General features: G+C 39.3%; 1 protein-coding gene across 2 annotated transcripts in view; it reads left to right on the forward strand.

Annotated features, from left to right (window-relative positions):
• Positions 1-420: 420 nt before the first annotated feature.
• The window catches only part of RGS8 (regulator of G protein signaling 8), a 41,793-nt gene continuing 22,609 nt past the window's right edge, over positions 421-19,604 (forward strand). Inside the window, exons 1-4 of one of the 2 annotated variants that reach the window (XM_026703208.2) lie at positions 421-782; positions 996-1,051; positions 11,644-11,745; positions 12,857-12,921. In XM_026703208.2, the coding sequence (XP_026558993.2) occupies positions 717-782; positions 996-1,051; positions 11,644-11,745; positions 12,857-12,921 (289 nt within the window). In that variant the 5' untranslated portion in view covers positions 421-716. The remainder of the gene's footprint in view (positions 783-995; positions 1,052-11,643; positions 11,746-12,856; positions 12,922-19,604) is intronic. The other variant, XM_087930445.1, reaches the window with a different exon arrangement.

Consider the following 19,604-nt stretch of genomic DNA (forward strand, 5'->3'; position numbering starts at 1 on the left):
TTTGCATTATTTTCAGAGCCTGCTCGGAACCGAGTTAATGGAAATTGCAAAAATAAATAATGAATAACCAAGCAAACTGTGGGTAGGGTAGCCAACCCAAAAGGCTTGTAAAAAGGCTAAACCTTGGGAAATTCACTTACTGCAAAGAGTCATCAGCAAAACTCTTTTCAGTCTCTTTTTTTTTTTTAAAGGAAGAGAAATAGGTGCACATAAGCTGGCAGGAGATTTGGACCGATGATGAGATTCAGGCGAGAGGAAGCATGAGGAAATGTGAGATAACACCAAGCTGAATTTGGGGAGGAATTCACACATTTCTCTTTAGTTTACCTTTTATAAAGAACTGGCTATGCATTGATCACATAGCTGCACCCAATGAGAAACCTTCGTTGTGATTTAATAGAGGCAATTTGACTTTCCTGGCTTTGGTGCTGTGATGTTATTCTTCTTTGCTGAGCTCCAGCCTAGAATCTGCATGGATCTCCCCTCTTACCCTAAATCCACCAAGGACTTACATTAAACACTGCAAGGAGATGCTTTATTCTAATGACTGGGGTAAACAATTGCCTGGAATGCTTACGGGAGAAGAGAACTTCTCTTTGAATCCGCTTCAGTCCGCAAATGTTTGCCAGCCAGGCATTTATTGAATACTCCGAGCAAAGCCTTCCTTTAGCAGAATCAAAAGAGATTTGCCATCAGGTGGAGAAGAAAAGAGCAAGATGAAAGAAGATGCTTCCAAAAGCTCTGATCAGGTGGACACTTCTCAAATCCCACCCAGGAAACATGTGAGCTGGCTCTGCAGTGCCGGACCTCAAGCCCGCTCAGTTAGATTGCTTTAGGGGGTTTTGTGGGATGTGATATGGAGACGGGATGATCAGAGCTTTCAGCTGAGCTATTACTCAGGGGGAATACTGGGAGGGGGGAAACTGGGAGGTGTGTCTGTCTCTCTCTCTGTGGCTTTTGCCCCTGCTTAAGAGATTGCTCTGTTCTCTTCCTAGAGCCTGTCTGATCACACGCTTGGCAAAGATCTCCGGAGCAGGACAGGTCAAAAGCAGTGAGTATCTTTTCCTCTTCGTTGGTTTATTTGTCTGTCTGAGATGCTGATCTCTATTGAATTGTTTGCTCTCCCTTATATATCAGCCTTTGATAGGTTCTTCTATCTTTATTTTTTTTTCCCCCCTCTGCAGGAATGTTTGCTACATCATTTTATTCTTCATGCTTCTTTCCGTACAGAGTAATTCCTACTGAATTTTAATATGGAGGGTGACTTAAATGTTAACAACTTGGTCTTGTTCAATGGGAAAATACCGGCAATTCTCCCTCTCTTTTTCATTCCACTGTCCTCAAAATCTGTACCTGGAATCCACTGGAAAGGTTTCTCCCTGCATCTATTCTGTTTACTACAACGAGAAATCAGAAAAAAAGATTAAAATCCCTCTAGAATCCGGGCGGAGCTGGAGAGAGAAAAAGAAAAAAAAAAAGGGGGGGGGAGGAAATAATACAAAATCTAGAGATGGTTCACCTATCCTGGCGAATAGGGCACGGTTTAGCAGAGAAAAAGATGAATGGAAATTAATACGGATGGTATGAAGCATCAGAAGAGGTTCCCCCCACCCTCCATCCCCCAACTGGTGAAATGAGACCAAATGACACCTCAGCAAAAGTTTGAGATGTTTGCAAGCTGATACTGCAGAGAGAAGAGCAAGACTGTCTCTCTCCCCAGCCACCCCCCCACCCCAAACCCAAACCCAGCGTGGCAGGGAAGGTCAAATTCTTGCTCAGGCATTGGAGCACAAAAGGAGGCAGAAGAGTCAGGCCAGTTTTTCTCACTGACAGTGGAATCCAGGAAGCAGCATTGGATGCTCCAAATGGCTTAAGGTGGGGCGGGGGGGGGGTGAGCTGGGTTTGCGTTAACGAAGGCTTTCAAAGGGTCTTCCAAAATTGCAATGATTCATTTCAGCTAAAGAGAAATGAAGCCAGGGAGTTGGGATGGGGATTTAAAGAAATCCATTTGCTGGCCAGTAATGCTCTCTGCCCCATTAGGTTAGATGGAATGAGCTTCTGTGTGTGCATGTGTGTATTTTAATTTAATCAGATTTTTAATGGATGTTGGAATTAACCGCTGGGAACCCATGTTAGATTTTTTTTTTTGATTGCCTTGAAAACCCATCTCATTATTTCTTTGCTGCCCATCTTTAAAAAAAAAAAAAAAACCCTTTGTTTTCCTCTTGGAGTAGCAAGGGAGGCAGATTATGGGATCGTTCTAGCAGAGTTGCTAAAAATACAGAGTAACTGCATCCATTCTAAATTGGGTACAACTAACAAGACAATATATTGTTCCATTCACAACAACTCATTAGTGTGCTTCTTGGGCCATTTTGAAGCACTTCACACGTGCTCTACCAATAATCCTCAACAAGCTAACTCTCAAAGATAGGCCAATGATAGATACCCTGTGTTGCTTTTACAGGAAGCACAGCTTGTCTAAAGTTGCTGGTGGATTTGAACCCAAGGTGAGATTTAAGCTAGGGATTTCTTTTATCTTAAATTGTCTCTGTATCTGCCTTCTTTATTATTGGCCCTCGGCTACAGATAAGAGACTGCAGATGAGAGATACTATTTATTCTCCTTTAAAAAATGTCTGCAATGCTCTTCCATTTCCCTCCCCCCCAGAATCTCAAGTCTGCCATTCCTGTCTGCAACATTAGCCCAATTCTTAATTTGTTTTTTTTTTAAACCCAAAAACAAACTAAGACATTTTTTTCTGAGTACATACAAAGAAAAGCAAGAGTTCTGCGCTTGGGACTGTATTTAAATTTTGGATAGATAGGATTTGATGTCAAGCATTATTCAACATTATAAAATACAAAAGAATCTTCATGTACATCTGGTTGATGATTCCATCCCACTTGACTTACCTATAACCTCTTAAGAAAGACCAGGTTGTGACCAGGAGGCCTCTTGTGTCAGAGGGGACATCTGAAGTGGTAAATGTTGCCTGAGAGGCAGAGATTTGACACGGGCAGTGTAGGAACACAGAACTGGGTGTGCTTTGCAGTTGACTCTTATATATATATATTTTTAAATTGTTCTCAGACATAGTGGAGGGTGCTAATGTTGAAATAAGATTCCGTTGCCAAATGGGTTGCATTTTGTACATAGAACAGGAAGGAGGAACAATCTCCCTTGCTTCAGGCCACTAAAGGTCTTTAGGATGGACCTACTGGATGAGAACTAAAGAGAGAGATGGTGGAAGTAGACTTTCGGGACCAAACCAAGTCAGTATGTAGCCCCAGCCTCTTCCAGCCTGGATATGTAAAATTCTTTAGCTTATCCTTTCCAGTGCAGAGAATGTGACAAATTAATATTCATGCATCAGATCACCCAGGTTGAGCAAGGATGTGCTATCCTTCTCAATAGCATCGAGGAACCTGAAATAGACTCAATTGCACTAGAAAAAGTCTTGGAGAAAATAAGCAGGTGTGGGTAGCATTAAGCTTTTTCCACCTGTCTGTTTAACTATGCAAATGACCCACTGAAGTGCCTCCTTCTCTGCCAGGGAGGTTATTTCTACTTCAGGATCAGCTGGAAACAAACTGTTCTTACAAACAATGAGGATATTTGCAAGAAAGAGGAGAATGGAAGTCTGAGGCCTCTATCTTTCCTTCTTTTGTCAGCACAGGTTTGGAAATCTGAATTTGCAAAGATAACACACAATTGCACCCTCTGCCAGCAGCTACTACTGTGACTCTCATCAGTTTACTTCCAGGTTATTCTTTCAGCAATTGCATTTCCTTTAGTGCCTTTTGACAAATGTCTTCGTCAACGTTCACACGCAATATATTGCCTTGTTGTCTCTATACATGCTCAGTTTTACTCCTTGCTTGAAAAATCTGCATGTGAATATTTGAAATCATTTTAGCTTTTAATAACTTTAACACCACATCCAGTCCCGCTCCTCCCATTCTTTCTTTGACTGGTCCGTTCAGTGCCAACTTTTCTTTAGCATTTTTTAGAAGAACTCCAGCCTTGGTGTAAAGAAACGTAGCTTGCCCTTCTTAAATCAGTCTGACCCTTAATTGAGACTTCTTCTTCCGTTCACTAGTTTCGTTCTCTTGTAACCTACCTTCCCATAGCTTAAACTTTATTGACAGAAAAATAGCAAAACTAGCACCTTCTGTGGAAGCAATTCTGTAGACAACTACAACGAAATTCCATGCTTACCTCCAATGGAAAGCTGTATTTACCGAGGTAAGACTTATTAGCTTCCTTTGTAATTTTGTTACTGATTTTAAACCTATAATTGTTGGCATTTTGTATCTTGAATTTCAGCAACCACTCAAAGACTTTGGGTCTCAGCAAGATTAAAAAATGCCCCATTTAAAAAAAATATCCCAATGTGCTTACAAAAAAATTGTTGTTACTTATTCATCAACTTTATATAGCTACCCATCTCACAACAAATTATTCTGGGCAGCATACAATAAATAAAACAACAAATATATAAAAGAGTCATTATAAAAAGATTAAAAACCATTATTAAAAATTATAATATAAACAATTAAAAATAGACAAACTGCAAGGCACAGGGAGAGAACCTCAAAGATAACGGGATAAGACATTCATGACATCACTTAATTCATCAGGGGAGGAGAGATACAATTGGGTATCATTGGCTGATACCTCACCCCAAGGCAATGGATGAACCCACCCAGTGTTTCATGTGGATGTTAAATAGAAGGAGAGAAAACATTGAACTCTATGGCCCTCCTCTATATAGGAGGGCCAAAGGTGGGGCTTCTCCCCGGTCATCACTGTCTAGAATCCACCCCCACAGAAAGGAGGTGAACCAGTAGAGTATGAGCTGCCCAGTCTTAATCCTCTGAGACAATACAGAAGGATTCCATGGCTGATGGTATTGAAAGCCCTAGAGAGATCAAGTGGGGCAAGGATGAATGCAGAACTCACAACCTGCCGCAGCCACAGATCATCCAAAAGTGCAACTAATGCTATTTCCATCCCTTACTTGGCTCTGAATCCTTACTGAAAAGGTTCCAAATAATCCACTTCTTCCAAGGTCCTCTGAACCTGCTTAGCAACCGCCTTCTTAATCACCTTCCCCCAAAGGGGAGGTTAGATATTGGATGGATATTATCCAGTATGATGGGTTCCAGTGACAGTTTCTTGTAAAAGGGAAAACCAAGGCATTTAAGAGGTAGAGGAACAATCCTCTCATTAACCACCATTAGACCCACTCACATTATACCCCGGGTCACTTTAGCAGGATAGGAGGGGTATAGATCTAAAGAGGAGGTGAATGAACTCACAGTCCTAAGGGCCCTGTCTACTTTCTCATATCCAACAAGTTCAAACTGTTCCCAGGTACTAGTAATTGGTCAAGACTCCTTCCTAAGCATGTCCTCTGGACCTGCAACAAGGTTGACATCCAACTATAAACAAATCCAACTAACTTGTCCAATAAATACTGAGTAAATTCCTCTGTATGCCCCTGCAAGAGGATCACCAACCCCCCCTTTACCTTTCTCACCCAAAAGAGGGTTGCAGGGCAGCAACATATGGACACAGTAAGGATTGAAATGTCTTGAGGCTTTGTACTCTTATCACTGCAAGATAGGCCTTAATAATAGCTTTAACCTATGTTTGGCTGAGTTCATCTTTTGTTAAGTGCTAATGGTGGTCTAGACATTTTTCATTTTGTCTCCCTCTACTCCTTTGTGAGTCATGGGAAGTGACAGACTCCTCAAGGGTGGGGAGGTTGCATGGAGGTGATCCAATCTTACTCCAAGTAGCAACCAAGGCTTGGATAGACCATACAGCAGACCAAAGCTCTAACTCTTTCTAAAACTCATCTGGGTCCATCGGACACTGGAGGCAGACCATCTAATGGATCCAGCCTCTCTGCAGTGGATAATGGCGCTAGAAAATTCCATGGAAATCAGGAGGCGATCTTACCATGACCAGGGAGACATCAAGAGCTTCCCCAGTTTCAGATTATATACTCACTGCTCAAAGAAGAACACCAAATCTGGAGGGGTTTTTGCAATAATTTTAAAGACTTCATTCAAATTTTTAATAACTGAATTGTGTCCCGCCATATTACTGAATTCCACTTGTGGAATGTTTTATCACTGGCTGAGGATCATTGTTTTCAATAATCAAAAGCCACAGAAGTCTTTCTTCCCTGGGGTTTTGAATTCTGACTGGAATATATATTGCTGGCCATCCTTAGAAGGGAATTGTATAAACACAATATAGTAAAACTGCTGTGGACACAACTGCAACAGTTAAGAAAAACACCTATTTGGATTATTTTTATCTTTCTCGAGCATAGTTACCCAATTGTCACTCATTCACACAAGTTCCACATTTGTGGAATTTGACATGACACTCCAAAGGTCAACTTTCAAAGATTGTGTTTTTCTACTCCCCACTCCCTGCCCTACATTCAACTCTGGATTATCCACAGAGAGAAAAGAAAAAGGGTAAAACCTTCATAGGCTGGGAAAACAGCAGAACATTTTAGACTGCAGGTGGGAGAAGTGTTTCTGTAAATATAATGGAATGTTAGTACATCAAGACAAATTTGACCTCGGTGATGTGGTATTTCATTACGTAACAGAACTTCTCAAGTAGGGCCAGCTCAACTATCATTCGCTTTTGGAAATGAAGTCGTAAATTCATGGGAATATTCTCTCTGTCCCCCAGCTGTTCTTTTCCCTTTCCACTTCACACATTTTGATCTCCTGTTTCTCTGCCTTGGATATTATAACCATCCAAGATGAGGCTTCCTGCATTTTTGCTCAGCTCTCTACATACTATCATTGCCTCCTTCGTTTCCTTGCTGTGTCCCCAAAGAAATTTAACCAGCATTGTAGTACTGCATGTCAATTGCTTTAAATAAGTGATTCTGAGCTTCCTCCAGTACTTTACCTACAAAAGTGGTGGGTGGAGAACTTTATATTGAAGTCATCCAATTCAGGGCAACCCAAGGATTTGAATAAATCTCTATTAGGTACATTTCCATAAGAGTCACTTGCAGCATTTGTTTTTCTGACTAGCCGGCTTTAGTGCAACCTTGTCCTTTGGTGACCTCTTTAGACTAGGATATTATGCAGTTCTTTGTATAAAGGGTATGCCCTCCTTGGGTCATCACTATGCCAAAGTAGGACTAAGGAAATTCGGGTTCAAAACCTGATTCACTCACCCAGATTAGCCTACTTCATAGAGTTCTTTAAGCAGAAATAGTTTATTAAAGAAAAGGCAGGCTATGTATATAATTAATTAATTGACACATCTGTTTTTTTTGTTAAATGAACAGATCATACCGTGATGACAACTGAATTAGAACTTACCCATCTTTTTGGCTGGTAAATGCAGTATAATGTGCTTGGGAGGGTTCTTCTGATTCTGTTATTTGTTACTTGGTGTGCAATTATGCCAATGCTTGTATTAGTTTGAAGGATACTTTTTGCCAGCAAGAAAAGAACAGACTTGTCATCTATCTGCAGACAATGCAGAGAGCTGAATTCTTAAAAGCTAATACCTGGGTAGACTAAAGCTGCACTTTTCATGGATGAAAATGGATTTTAACTGATGCTGCTTTGAGTTAAACATTCACTTATTCCTGCTTTATGAAGCCATTTTGGTGATATGAAATTGATGTCATAGTTTTTTCCTTACAATTTTTAAAACACCTTATAAATTTTTCAGTATTGCAACCTGACAATGTGCAAATGTATTTAAATGTAAATTAATTGTTGAACGAATATTATTGGATGGAAGGCCAACTAAGTCACTTTCAAAATGTATCACAACCCTAACAATAGGCCTTCATGATGGAGAAGAAATAATTATCATTTTGAAATTCTTTAGTTAAACAAAGGAATGTGAGTATTCTGTACATTTATTTGACAGATTTAGTTCATCTGATTTGATGAAATACAGGTGCAAGTGCTGGAAATAATGCTAAAGCTATTTCTGCTGTTTTGAAGGAGTTAAATGCTATGGAGCAGGCTGTATGGCTCCAGCCAGATAGTTTATTCAGCAACACTTAGATTTGCTCTAAAATTACATTAAAATATTCAATAAATAGAAACTAGCCAAGAATGCTTATAACAGAAGGGAGATGTGGGCACAGTGAAATTATCTCAGAGACAGTGCCAAAGCTTTCTGCAGAAGCTTCCCATATGGCATAGAGAAATGTCATTTTATATTTAACTGTGCAGTGATACAAAGCTCTTGTAGGCTGTTTTAGAATGAAATTAACAGAAAAAGATCCTTTGAGGCTAGGAGAGTGTCAAGAGAAAGGAGATAAAGGTCTGTAGAGATCTGGCATCTTTCAGAGCTGATACAGTTTGAGGCTACAGTTTCCAAGGTCTTTTGAGCGGATCGTTGAAAAATGTATGAGAATTCCTCAACAACAAAAGCCCCAGTTTCCTGGAAAAGTAGCCTATATGAACTTCCCCTTCTTTGTCCAGCACAAAGTGAAGAGTTTCTGAGAAGCTATGCTCAACCACATACAACTGGAACATTATACACATGTTCCACATACAACTGGAACAACTGGAACTGAACCAAGTTTACTTGTACACTGTTTTTGTTTTCGTAGTTTCCCTATCCTTGATATAGGATCTGCGCTCCAGAAGGTTTTTATGTACATTTTTTTTACTGTCTATAAGGGGAGGAAATATTGAGGTCTGTGTGTGTGTCCGTGTGTGTGTGTGTGAAATTCCCTTTGGGTTTCCCTGCATTGTGATCCCTTTCATGCAACCCTTACCCAGTTATTCTGGAGCATAAAAGACAGTGACAGATGCACAGATTTATATTTTTTTAACCAGTATATATTTTGACATTCAGTTTCATGGAGATAAATGGAGATGATCCCTTATTCACTCTTCACATTTGCATTTGATGACCAAATTTGATTTTATGAAGACAAAGAGCTGAGGATTTTATGAGAGAAGTGGAACCAAGCCATTTGGCCTCTTCTCACTTTCTTCCTCTGCTTGAACTGTGGCTGGGTCACATTTGTTAAAACAGGCCATTTATGACCCTGTCTTTCAGCCTCAATAAAGATGCAATCAATAGTCACATCACAACCATTCAACTTTAAGCACTGTGGGCATGGTTCCCCTGAAAGAGGAAAGTGAAAAGAAACCTCAAACTTTCCAACCTTATCTTGCTCTCTGGGGTTGCTTAGAGTTATTTCTAAGGTTGATTCATTTCTGAAAACTGAGCGGGGGTGGGTGGGTTGAAAATGAAAATTAATTTGGATTGTAGAGCTTTGGGCGCTCCATCTGCTTCAAGGGGGATCTCCCAGATGTAAAAAAAAGGCACATTTAAGGTTTTTAAAATAATTTAAAAGAACACTGATAAAATTTTAATTGGTTATGAGCTAAAATAGAGATACAAAGTAGGTCTCTGTGTTTTCTCTTGAGCTGTCACTTATTCTTTCTAGCGTTTCTCTACAAGCTTTGGGGATACTGGCGGGACATACATTCAATCTCAAATTATTTTGGCCTCATTTTTAAGTCATGGTTTTTTAAAGTCACGATTACATAAATCTCTTGGCTTCCATAAACGAGCTGCTTTGGATCCATTGCTCATAATCCATGGATTACTAACATTTCAGTCCTCAAACACCAGTTTGAAATATAAGTTTTGTTTTAGACTTTATAGAAGCCTGATAAAACATTTTCTCTCCCATGTTGGTTTTTAAAAATGAAAGTTGAACCCACCCGCTATAGGAGGGTTTTCCTGGTCAATAGAATTTATGTAACACAAGGCTAATAAAAGCCATACAGCTTTTTGAAAAGTTAGAATAGGCAGCAACTGGTTTCCCCTGTATCCAGTTTTCTTTAATGCTTTGCATTCTTTACAATGTATAATACAAGGCACACTTCCCTTCCCTCTCTTTCAATGCTTTCTTTAAGAAAATCTCTATTGGAAGTAATAGTATTGGGGTTCTGTTTCCTGTAGGCTACAGTACAGAGAGGTGTATGCAGATACTATGTTCAGTGCAGACATACACATGCAGAAGTATGATTTGCAAGTAGGCTTGACTTCCCCTATTAAGTTATTTCCTAGAAAAATGTGATAGTAGCTTGGAGGTTTTTTTTTTTTTTAGGCCAAGAAATTTGAGAGATAACCAGAGGCAGACCATCTGTAACAGATGATACGTAGCTTCATTTGTTTGATTGCCACATTCTATTCTCCAATATTCTTATTTTAAAAAGCATTACTGTCATTCAGCTGAAATTTATCTTGCTGTAGTTCAGGTCTATTTCATCTGCTCTGAGTAGCAACGGAGAACAAGCCTTTGCTCTTTTCTACTGGTCAATTCAAGTATTAGAAAAGTCAGAAGAGTCTCTACAATAAGAGGGGACTTTCTGCTCTCACCAGCACATAGAAATTGCTATATTTGCCTTCATTATAGTTAGTTCCTCAGCAGTCTATCTGAGGGGAGTTCCTATTACTTGCCCCACCTCCTGCCAACCTAGCATGCAAATGTGAGTAGATAAATTTCCACTTTGGTGGGAAGGTAACAGCATTCCATGTGCCCGGCATATAGCCATGCTGGCCACATGACCATGGAAATGTCTTCCAAGAATGCTGGCTCCCTTGGTTTAGAGGAGCTGGACGCAGGGGAAATCTTTATCTTTAATGAGTGATATATCAAGTTTTATAAATAGAAGGAGACAAGTCAAAGCTATAAAACATAGCCAGCTTACCAACCCTAATTAGCTTTGTTTGGTGCCTGGGTTGGCTTCCTATATAGTCCACATATTCTCAGATGGGAAAGAAGACACCAAATATATCTTCCTACTTATAAGGCTATCTTCCTGAAATTGTTTTTAAGACCTGTTTTAGCCCATCCCTGCAGCATTATATCTCAGTGAAATTGATTGGCAGTAAAATAAATTAGAAAAGACAAAAAGAAAATCCTTTTACTCAGTCACTAATGTATGGAATTTGTTGCCAGGAGACGAAAAGTGGTGCCTTTTGAAAGTGTTAGGTTAACAAAGCTGGTAGTTAAGTGGAATTTCTGGTTAGTTGGTTGGTTTATTCATGAAAGCTATATATGTGCATGCATCACTCTCTCTCTTGCTCTTACCCAAACCACAGAGATTTAAAGCAGTTATAAAAATACACAATAAAAAGATCAAATAGATAAGCAGAATTTTTTTTAAAAGAAATAGAAATAGTATAAAAAATCAAAAACCTGCAGCAAGCATTAGGGATGAAGTCTAAGAGCTTAAAGTAAAAACCACTGTAAACATGCTTTTGTGAAGCACATGTAAAACATATCTATCAGCTTTGCAGCTTAAGGTGTCATACAACGGATGTCCCTCAAGATCAGAGGTCTCCAAACTTTGCAACTTTAAGATGTGCGGACTTCAAAACTCCCAGAATTCTGCAGCCAGCATAGCATGACTTCCTTGCTCTTCTTGTGGGCTTTTAGGAAGCATCTGGCCAGCCAGTATTGAACAGAGAATACGGAGATAAATCATGGACCCAATGACTGCAGAAGCACAGATCCTTCTTGTGTTCTTTTGCACTCGTGTTAATTGTTATCCCTTTTCCTTCTCTCCCATTTGCTCCCCTATCGTGTATGACCGACTGCAGAAACAGAGGGATGAGGACTCGCCTGGGCTGTCTGTCTCAGAAGTCAGACTCATGCAGCGACTTCACAGCCATCCTTCCGGACAAACCAACTCGGGCTTTGAAGTAAGTTGGGGCCTTTGTTTTCAGTGAGCGATCACTTTCTGCCCCCCCACACCTTTTGCCAAAGACCTACTGGTTGACCGTTTTCAGGAGACACAGGAGGAATCTTTAAAAATATGAATCTTTAATGATTTTCATGAGTGAGGATAAAAATAATATTTACAGATTTCTTGTTACTATAGCAATCCTGGCTTCCTGTATACCATTTTTAACAAGACAATTGGCAAGGTGAAGGAATTTACCAAGATAAGGAGAAATGCAATAACTGGCAAGAAGAAGGGCATAAGGGTAATGATAAGATGTGTGTAAGAATGCTCTCATGTGAGTGCTACAATTAAGTACTTGCATAAATAGGATTATCTAAGTTGTTATTTTCATACTGATGTCATAATGCATGTATCATCATTGTCCCCTCCCCCAACTCCACACAGCCCCAATATCTACAAGGGGAATGGTATGGAGATTCTGATAAACAATTTAATAGCAATTATAGCTTTATTACTTCAAATGGGTTAATTTGCAGAATGCATCCAAAATCCAGGACCCATGATCCCCGTGGAATTGAAATTTGGCAGATTTTATAAAACATATGACATAAAAATGATCACAAAACAGTTTATAGCATAATACAAAATGTCATAAAACAGTGGTTCTCAAACTTTTTTTCACCACGGGCCCTTATAAAACTAAACGAAATAATACAGTCTCAATGGATTCTTACTATTAGAGACTGAATGCTTCCAAGGCCATTTTCCCACTGATGTCCTACAAAGACATTAAAACTTTCTCATGAAGAGATAGCCTAACAAACCATGTTTAGTTCAAGAATTTATTCAGAACTGAGATCAAAATTAATTCACCACGAAATTCACTCTTTTATCATTTATAAACAGTTGGGCATCTCTTGTGGTTCAACAATTGGGAGTCTGGAACTTTGTGACTCTACTGTTTATTTTCTTCCCATTCCTGATACAGCAGAATAAGCTATTAATTGATCTGTAATATTATCCAAATTATTTCAGATACATAATATGGACACATCAAATTTATAGAATTTTAATAAATTATTTTTGGACATTTTTTGTAGCTCTTGACTTTCCCTTTTCCCCCATAGAAGACTGTCCACAGAAGAAGCTACCAGATGGGCAGATTCTTTTGATGTTCTCCTGACTCATAAATGTAAGTGGAAAAGTCTGTCCTTTACACTGAACTATTTGCCTTCAGCTTAAAAATGTGCCTATAGTTTATTAATAAAGAATTACTGAGTAATTATACATGCAGCAGGAGAGGGATTCAGTTCTCTTAAACTCTGTGGTGGATTGGATACCATGGGGATTTTCTTTACATGGGTGAGTTTTAAATTGATTCTGACAAGTCCAGGAGGAAATAAATGTAACTTTTTTTTTCCAACTTCAGTTGCTATTATTCTCAAGTGACAAAATGTATTTCAGATTTTTTTTTTTTAAAGCAGAGGTGGCCAACTTCATTTCAACTGTTTCTAGATTGCCGCTCCTATCAGCCATAGTTATTGCCCCCCCACCCCCAGTTTACAGCCATTACAGCTATAATACTGTGATAGAAATTCCAAATCAGGAATGAAAAGATAAAAGATAGGGAAATCATATTTATATATGATGTGCTACGTGCATTTCCCTAGCCCTAGTTTTTACATGAACGAGATAGGGAAAGGAAGTAGATTGCAGCTTATAGAATTTTTTCCAAAGTCTTGATTATAGCAAGTGTTAGTGGTTATGTGTTTGGGAAGGAGGAGGAGGAGGAAGAATGCAGATTAAAATTGAGAAGTTGGGGATATTCTGACTCCCCTACCTTATTGGGGGATTTTTTTAAAAAAACAGATGTCTTCTCTTTGCAACTCTCAACCTTCCATTTTCAATCTTCTACCAAGTGTATTTCCACCAACATCACATTTTGTCCACTACTCTTAATTTTGGGGAGAGTTATCCTACTGATGGACAATTGAACAGGCAGTAACTTGAGTCCCTTTATAGAATGTATTTCCAACTTTTTTTCCTGTGCGAAGAGAAAGAGAGATTCACATAAAATGATTAGATGAGTTTCCATGGTTGAAGGTGCATTGGAACCTGGGTGTTCCCAGTATAAACCAGCACTTTTTGTCACTATACCAGGATGGTCTTTCTTTTTTCGCCACACCCTGATCAGATGAGCTGACTATGGCTGAGTTATTGTGGTTTAGTTGTTTTGGAAGAGGAACTATTCTGAAACCAGAACTAACAGAGCTCCAGCCTCACCTTCTCTGTGGCAGCACACTCTTTATTCCAGTATTTCTGAATTGGCAAAATGAAGGCCTAATATATTGATTTCCAGCTGTCTTTAAAAGATGCAAGAGTGAATTCTGGCCCCAACCTACCTATACTATCTATACCGACCCCAAACCAACCCATCTATACTGCAAATCTCTCTTTGAGATATCACCTTCTTATTTGGTCAGACATAATAAATAAAACCTCCTAGGAGTTTTTAATCAATCCTTCTTTCTCCTGAATATAGTTGTCAAGGTTTGAAAAACTTTACAGTATAATAGCATGTCATGCAACAATTTTTGCTGAAAATAAAACATTGGAGACCTAAAAGAGACAGATGCTATTTTTCAACAGTAATCCCACATTCTAAATATTGGTCCCCTCACATCATGGTCTTGTTCCCTCTTTATATTCCTAACTAAACAGTGAGCTTTAAGATTTTTCAGAGGTATCTAATAAGTTAATTAAAATGAGTGGAAATTGGGCATTCAGATCTCTAAGGTAGGCTGCTGATTTCCGCCCACAGCATTGTTTGGTATGAAAAGCTACTTATTTCAGATGGCGCACAATATAATTTATGTTCAGCAAGAAAAACCTACAATCTGCCATTTCCATATAATTTTATTTGAATCTGTGAAGCCATATAATCAACTTGCTTTGTGTCATTTCTAACCAATCTATTATCCCAGTGGTAGTCATGAAAATATTATTTTGGTAAGCTGACATATTTCTGTTGATATCAATGTATGTGCTGATATTAAACACATGGTTGTAATTTTTTATGAACCTGTCACACATTTTAGCCAACCGTAGTTAGATTGTTAAAGAAATATTTGAAATATGTAATGTTTGTTATAGTAGTTAAGGCACCAAGGAATGTGAATTCTGGTTTCACCTTAGGCACAAAGTCAGCTGGAAATCATTTCTCTCAGACCTAGGAAGCAGGTAATGGCAAACTCCTTCCAAAAACTTTGTCAAGAAGACTGCAGAGACTTGTCTAAGCAGTCATCATACATCTATATATTAAAACGATTTTCAACAAGCTTAAAGTAATCATAAAATAAAGTAAGCAGTCAATGAGTAACATGAAGGATATATATACTAATTAGCTGCTTACTTTATATTTTGCTTTAAACTTGTTGAAAATAGTGTTAATGATAGATTATGGTTTTTATGCTTTTTAGATCTTATAAATGGCTTTGACTAATTTTGTGAGAAGGGGAAATCATGGTATGTCAATGATCTGAATAATAAATAATAGATATACTTTGTCATTGCACATATGAAAAGCATAGAAGAGGGTTTTTGTGTAGGAAAAGTGGTCGGGTTGTGTTCATATCAATTTGACTAGACCATGTATTCTTGCAAAGTAAATTGAAAGCCAGAAAACATTTGGAAACAACTCAGACAGACACCTCCCTAATTCACAGAAATATAAGGAGGAAGAAGTGTAGCACAATAAGTTTTGCAAGATTCCGTTACTATATCCACTATCAGTAAAGGGGTTTTAGTATATCTGTAGAGTTGATTTCATTGTCTGGTCCACTTGATTGGGTTGACGTGAATCTTGCAAGTCTCATTGTGCTGCACCTCCCTTTCCTTCTCCTGTGGAATTGGGAGATGCCTGTCTGAGCTGCTTCCAAAAGTTATCTGGACATTGTGGACTTAAAAAAAATGTTTTAGCACCTTTTGCCTACTCAACAGCTTTTGCACATCTCTGTCAAGGTCATCCTCCTTACTGTCTACAAGAACATGCTGAATTAGTCCCATCTACTTGTAACTAAGGCATGTGTTATTATAGCCAGAACTGAGTTTATTGAAGATAGAGGCAGCTGGATTACCAATCTAACTTGAGCTGGGTGCAGCTGCACACTTGTAAAGTGAGTTCAGGTGTATTCTCAGATGCATACCTGATTCTAACAGGTTAAACAATATCAAAGACTACAGGTCTGGGAGGGCCAGGAACACCAACAATTTATTTGATCAAATCCCAGTTTACTCACTTTTAATGAGGCCATTATCACCCCAGAGACAATTCAGAAGATCGGTTTCTATGAAGCTGGAAAATAGAAGAGGAGAGTTGGCTGGAAGGAATGCTCAACCCAGAAGCAATTTTATTTTTTATTTTTATTTTTGAAAAGAGGAGCATCACTGCAGAAGTGAAGGAAGCCTCATCATATTTAAAGGATTTTATGTGATCAGACAGGGAGAGCTCACTTCATAAAACCCCCTATTTGAGCTGATAATAACTGAATTAGAGAATCAATCTTCTGATTCAGTTTCTTGTCAGTTTCCTATTATCAAGTCCCTCCTTTATTTCAACTAAGGATTGTCACAAGAACTGTTGAGAACCAATCAGCCTTTGAAAATTACAAAAAACACTATCCATAAAAATTTAAAGAAGAGAGTCACTAATAAAATAGCAGTATTTTTTTAATTTGTATTCTGCCTTTATTATTTTTACAAATAAGGCAGTAAATCTATCCCGCACAATATATCCTGTTTTCCCCACAATAACCACCCCTGGGAAGTGAGTTGGGCAGTGGTGGGATTCAAATATTTTTACCACCGGTTCAGTGGGCGTGGCTTGGTGGGTGCGCTTTGTGTGCATGCACACACTTTGCGTGTAGTGCATGCAGCAAATGCACACTTTGTGCAGAGGCGTTCTAACTCACCTCCTGCAAACCAGCCCTCTCCCAGTTGCTCCAGCAGCTGCTGCGCGACACTCTGCTGTGCCACTCAAAGCAGCTGCACTTCAAATTCAGAGGATAAAGGTGAGCATGGGAGCCCAGGCGGGCCCAACAGCAGAGGGGTGGAGAGAACCTGTTTGGTCTCTGCTGCTCATCGCTGCTACCGACTCGGCAGAACCGGGCCGAACCGGTAGAATCAGGGGTGGGATTCAATTTTTTTACCATCGGTTCTGTGGGCGTGGCTTAATTGGTGGGCATGGCTTGGTGGTCGTGTGACTGGCTGGGCATGGCCAACTCAACATCACTCACATCAAGGCACGCATCTCCTCGCCTGGCCTCTTGTGACCGTGGGGATGCTGCAACAGTCGTAAGTGTGAAAAATGGTCATAAGTCACTTTTTCAGTGCCATTGTAACTTTGAATGGTTACTTCACACAAGCAAAGTACCAGCAAAGGAGGGAGAAAAACCTCCAGAGAAGTTCCAGAAACAGGAAGTCTAGTCCTGCCAAGAATGTAATAAGGGTTAATGGAGAGGCAGTTTCTGTAAACAACACCAGAATGTTTCCTTCCTGCCTTCCTTACAGGATTAGGCCAGTAATTTCTTCTAAGAACCGGTTCTCTGAACTGCTTAGAATGTTAACAACCAGTTCTAGAGAATAGGTGCAAACTGGTAGAATCCCACCCCTGAGTAGAATACCACCACTTGATTTGGGCTGAGACAGAGTGACTGGCCCAAGTCCACCCGGCTTTATAGCTAAGGTAGGACTGGAACTCACGGTCTCCCATTTTCTAGCCTGATGCCTTAATAAATAAACAAATGAGCCTTTTCTTTCAGTCCCCTTATCATCTTGGTTTTCTTCCTCTGATCATGTTTATCAATGTCCTTCCTAAAATGCAATTCCCAGAATTGAACACAATATTCTAGATGTGGTCACCGAATATAAAGCATCAATACTTTCTCTTGACCCTGAAATGGTACTTCTGTTGATGAGGTTCAAAATTGTATTTAAGGTTTTTTACAGCTGCATCATAACATTGGCTCATGTTCAGCATGTGATATACCAAGACGCTCAAATCTTTTCCACATGTATTTTGAATTCATCTTACTGGATTTTGCCCAGGTTTATAGCTTGTCAAAATCAGTCTGAAACTTACTTTCATCTCTGTTAACTATCACTTTCATGATCTTTGCATCAATTGTGAGTTTGATAACCAGATCCTCATTCATGTCCAGTCATATATAAATATTTTGTCAAAGAACACAGAGCTGTCATATACCACTCCACACTTCCTTCCACTTACCGATGGACAATATATTATTTGGGTATGATGGTGCAACCAGTCCTATATCCATCAAATAATATCACAATCAAGCCCAAGTTTTGTCATCTTATGGGCAATTTCATCCAATAACTTGCTGACGCCAAGGTAATCTATGTCCACCACACCGCATTCCCATGGTCAATTAAATTTGTCACTTTATCAAAAGGGATGAGTTTTAGGATAACTTACTTTCAGCCTTCTGCCAAGCAGGGCATTCTAACTGCTTAATAATTTGTTGCAGATCATTGCCAGGTGGAAGATGGCTAGGCTGTAGCTGTGTGGACACTCATTTTCCCTTTTGATAGGAATAACATTGATTTCTTCATTCATTCATTTAGAAGCCACACAATTTTAGATCATTCTAGGTGGCTTACATAAAAATGTAAGAACAAAAGAGGCAAGTCATAAATGTCCCAAAGTCATACTGTAAATAACACTAAAATAAACAGGGCTGCAACTACTACTCTGGTTCCAAGGTCTGAGAATAGCTATGTTTTCAGTTTACCTTTCTTCGATCCTATTACACTGCCTGCTGCCATGCACCCGTTCCTCCATGTTTCCTAAAAGCTCACATATGTCATCTACAACAGGGGTGGGATTCAACCAGTATAACAACCGGTTCGGTGATCGCGTGCTTTGCACACACACATGTGCTTTGCACATGCTCTGTCACACGTGTTCCACATTTTAAAAAGCTCTAATAATTACCTTCTACTGCAGTCCCTGTGAATAAAACAGCTGGGGCGCAGCAAACTGCTCTGCCGCAAATCAGCTGAGCTCTAAAAAAAGGAAATAAAGCACAGGAAAGAGCAGGGCGGGTGGGTGGGCCCACATGCTTGTCGCAGTGAACTGGTTCGCTGCAGCTGATCTTCGGAGGAAAGGGTTTGTCCAAACCGGTCCCCACCAATAGAATCCCACCCCTGATCTGCAATCTCCTCTAAGACTCTTCTAGATAATTTTGCCTGAGTTATAACAACCATCTTTTTACTTACCTTGGATATCTCTCTCCTCTTTTGTCAATCATTTTGCTTAAGTCTACTTGAACATGTCATATGGGGAGAAGACTGAAGTAAAGTAAGAGATAAGGAGTTCTTCTCAGTGTTATTTTTTTCTATTGTACCATCTTCTCTTGGTTCACTCTTTTCTTGAAACCAAGATGAGGCAGCTTTCTTCCACCGGTAGTAACTGATGCTGCAGCTTCCAAACTGATCTACCCTGATCTCCATAATTGCTGATGGTGTGTCTCTCAACATCACATTTGATCTTGTTCCGTTACATTTTTGGAGAGTCATCCTGCTCTTGGAGAAACAAATGGACAGGCAAGTCCTAAGCTTTTTTCACCTTTCTAATTATAAATAATATGTATATGTATAAACACACACACATCCCATTAGGTTGAACTGAATAAAAAGAGTCCTGTTAAATTTAAAACTTTAGAACTTGGAGGGAAAAACTCCAATGAGAGACAATTTCTTGAGATTTTACCAAGCTCTGGAATACTTTTGCATCTGTTTGGTAAATGTTTGCATTCCAAAAATACATTGAAAAATGAGTGCCTACATATTAAA

The sequence above is a fragment of the Pseudonaja textilis genome, chromosome 3 (genome assembly GCF_049901715.1).
Source record: "Pseudonaja textilis isolate UNSWEBS1 chromosome 3, rPseTex1.2, whole genome shotgun sequence".
Lineage (NCBI taxonomy): Eukaryota > Metazoa > Chordata > Lepidosauria > Squamata > Elapidae > Pseudonaja > Pseudonaja textilis.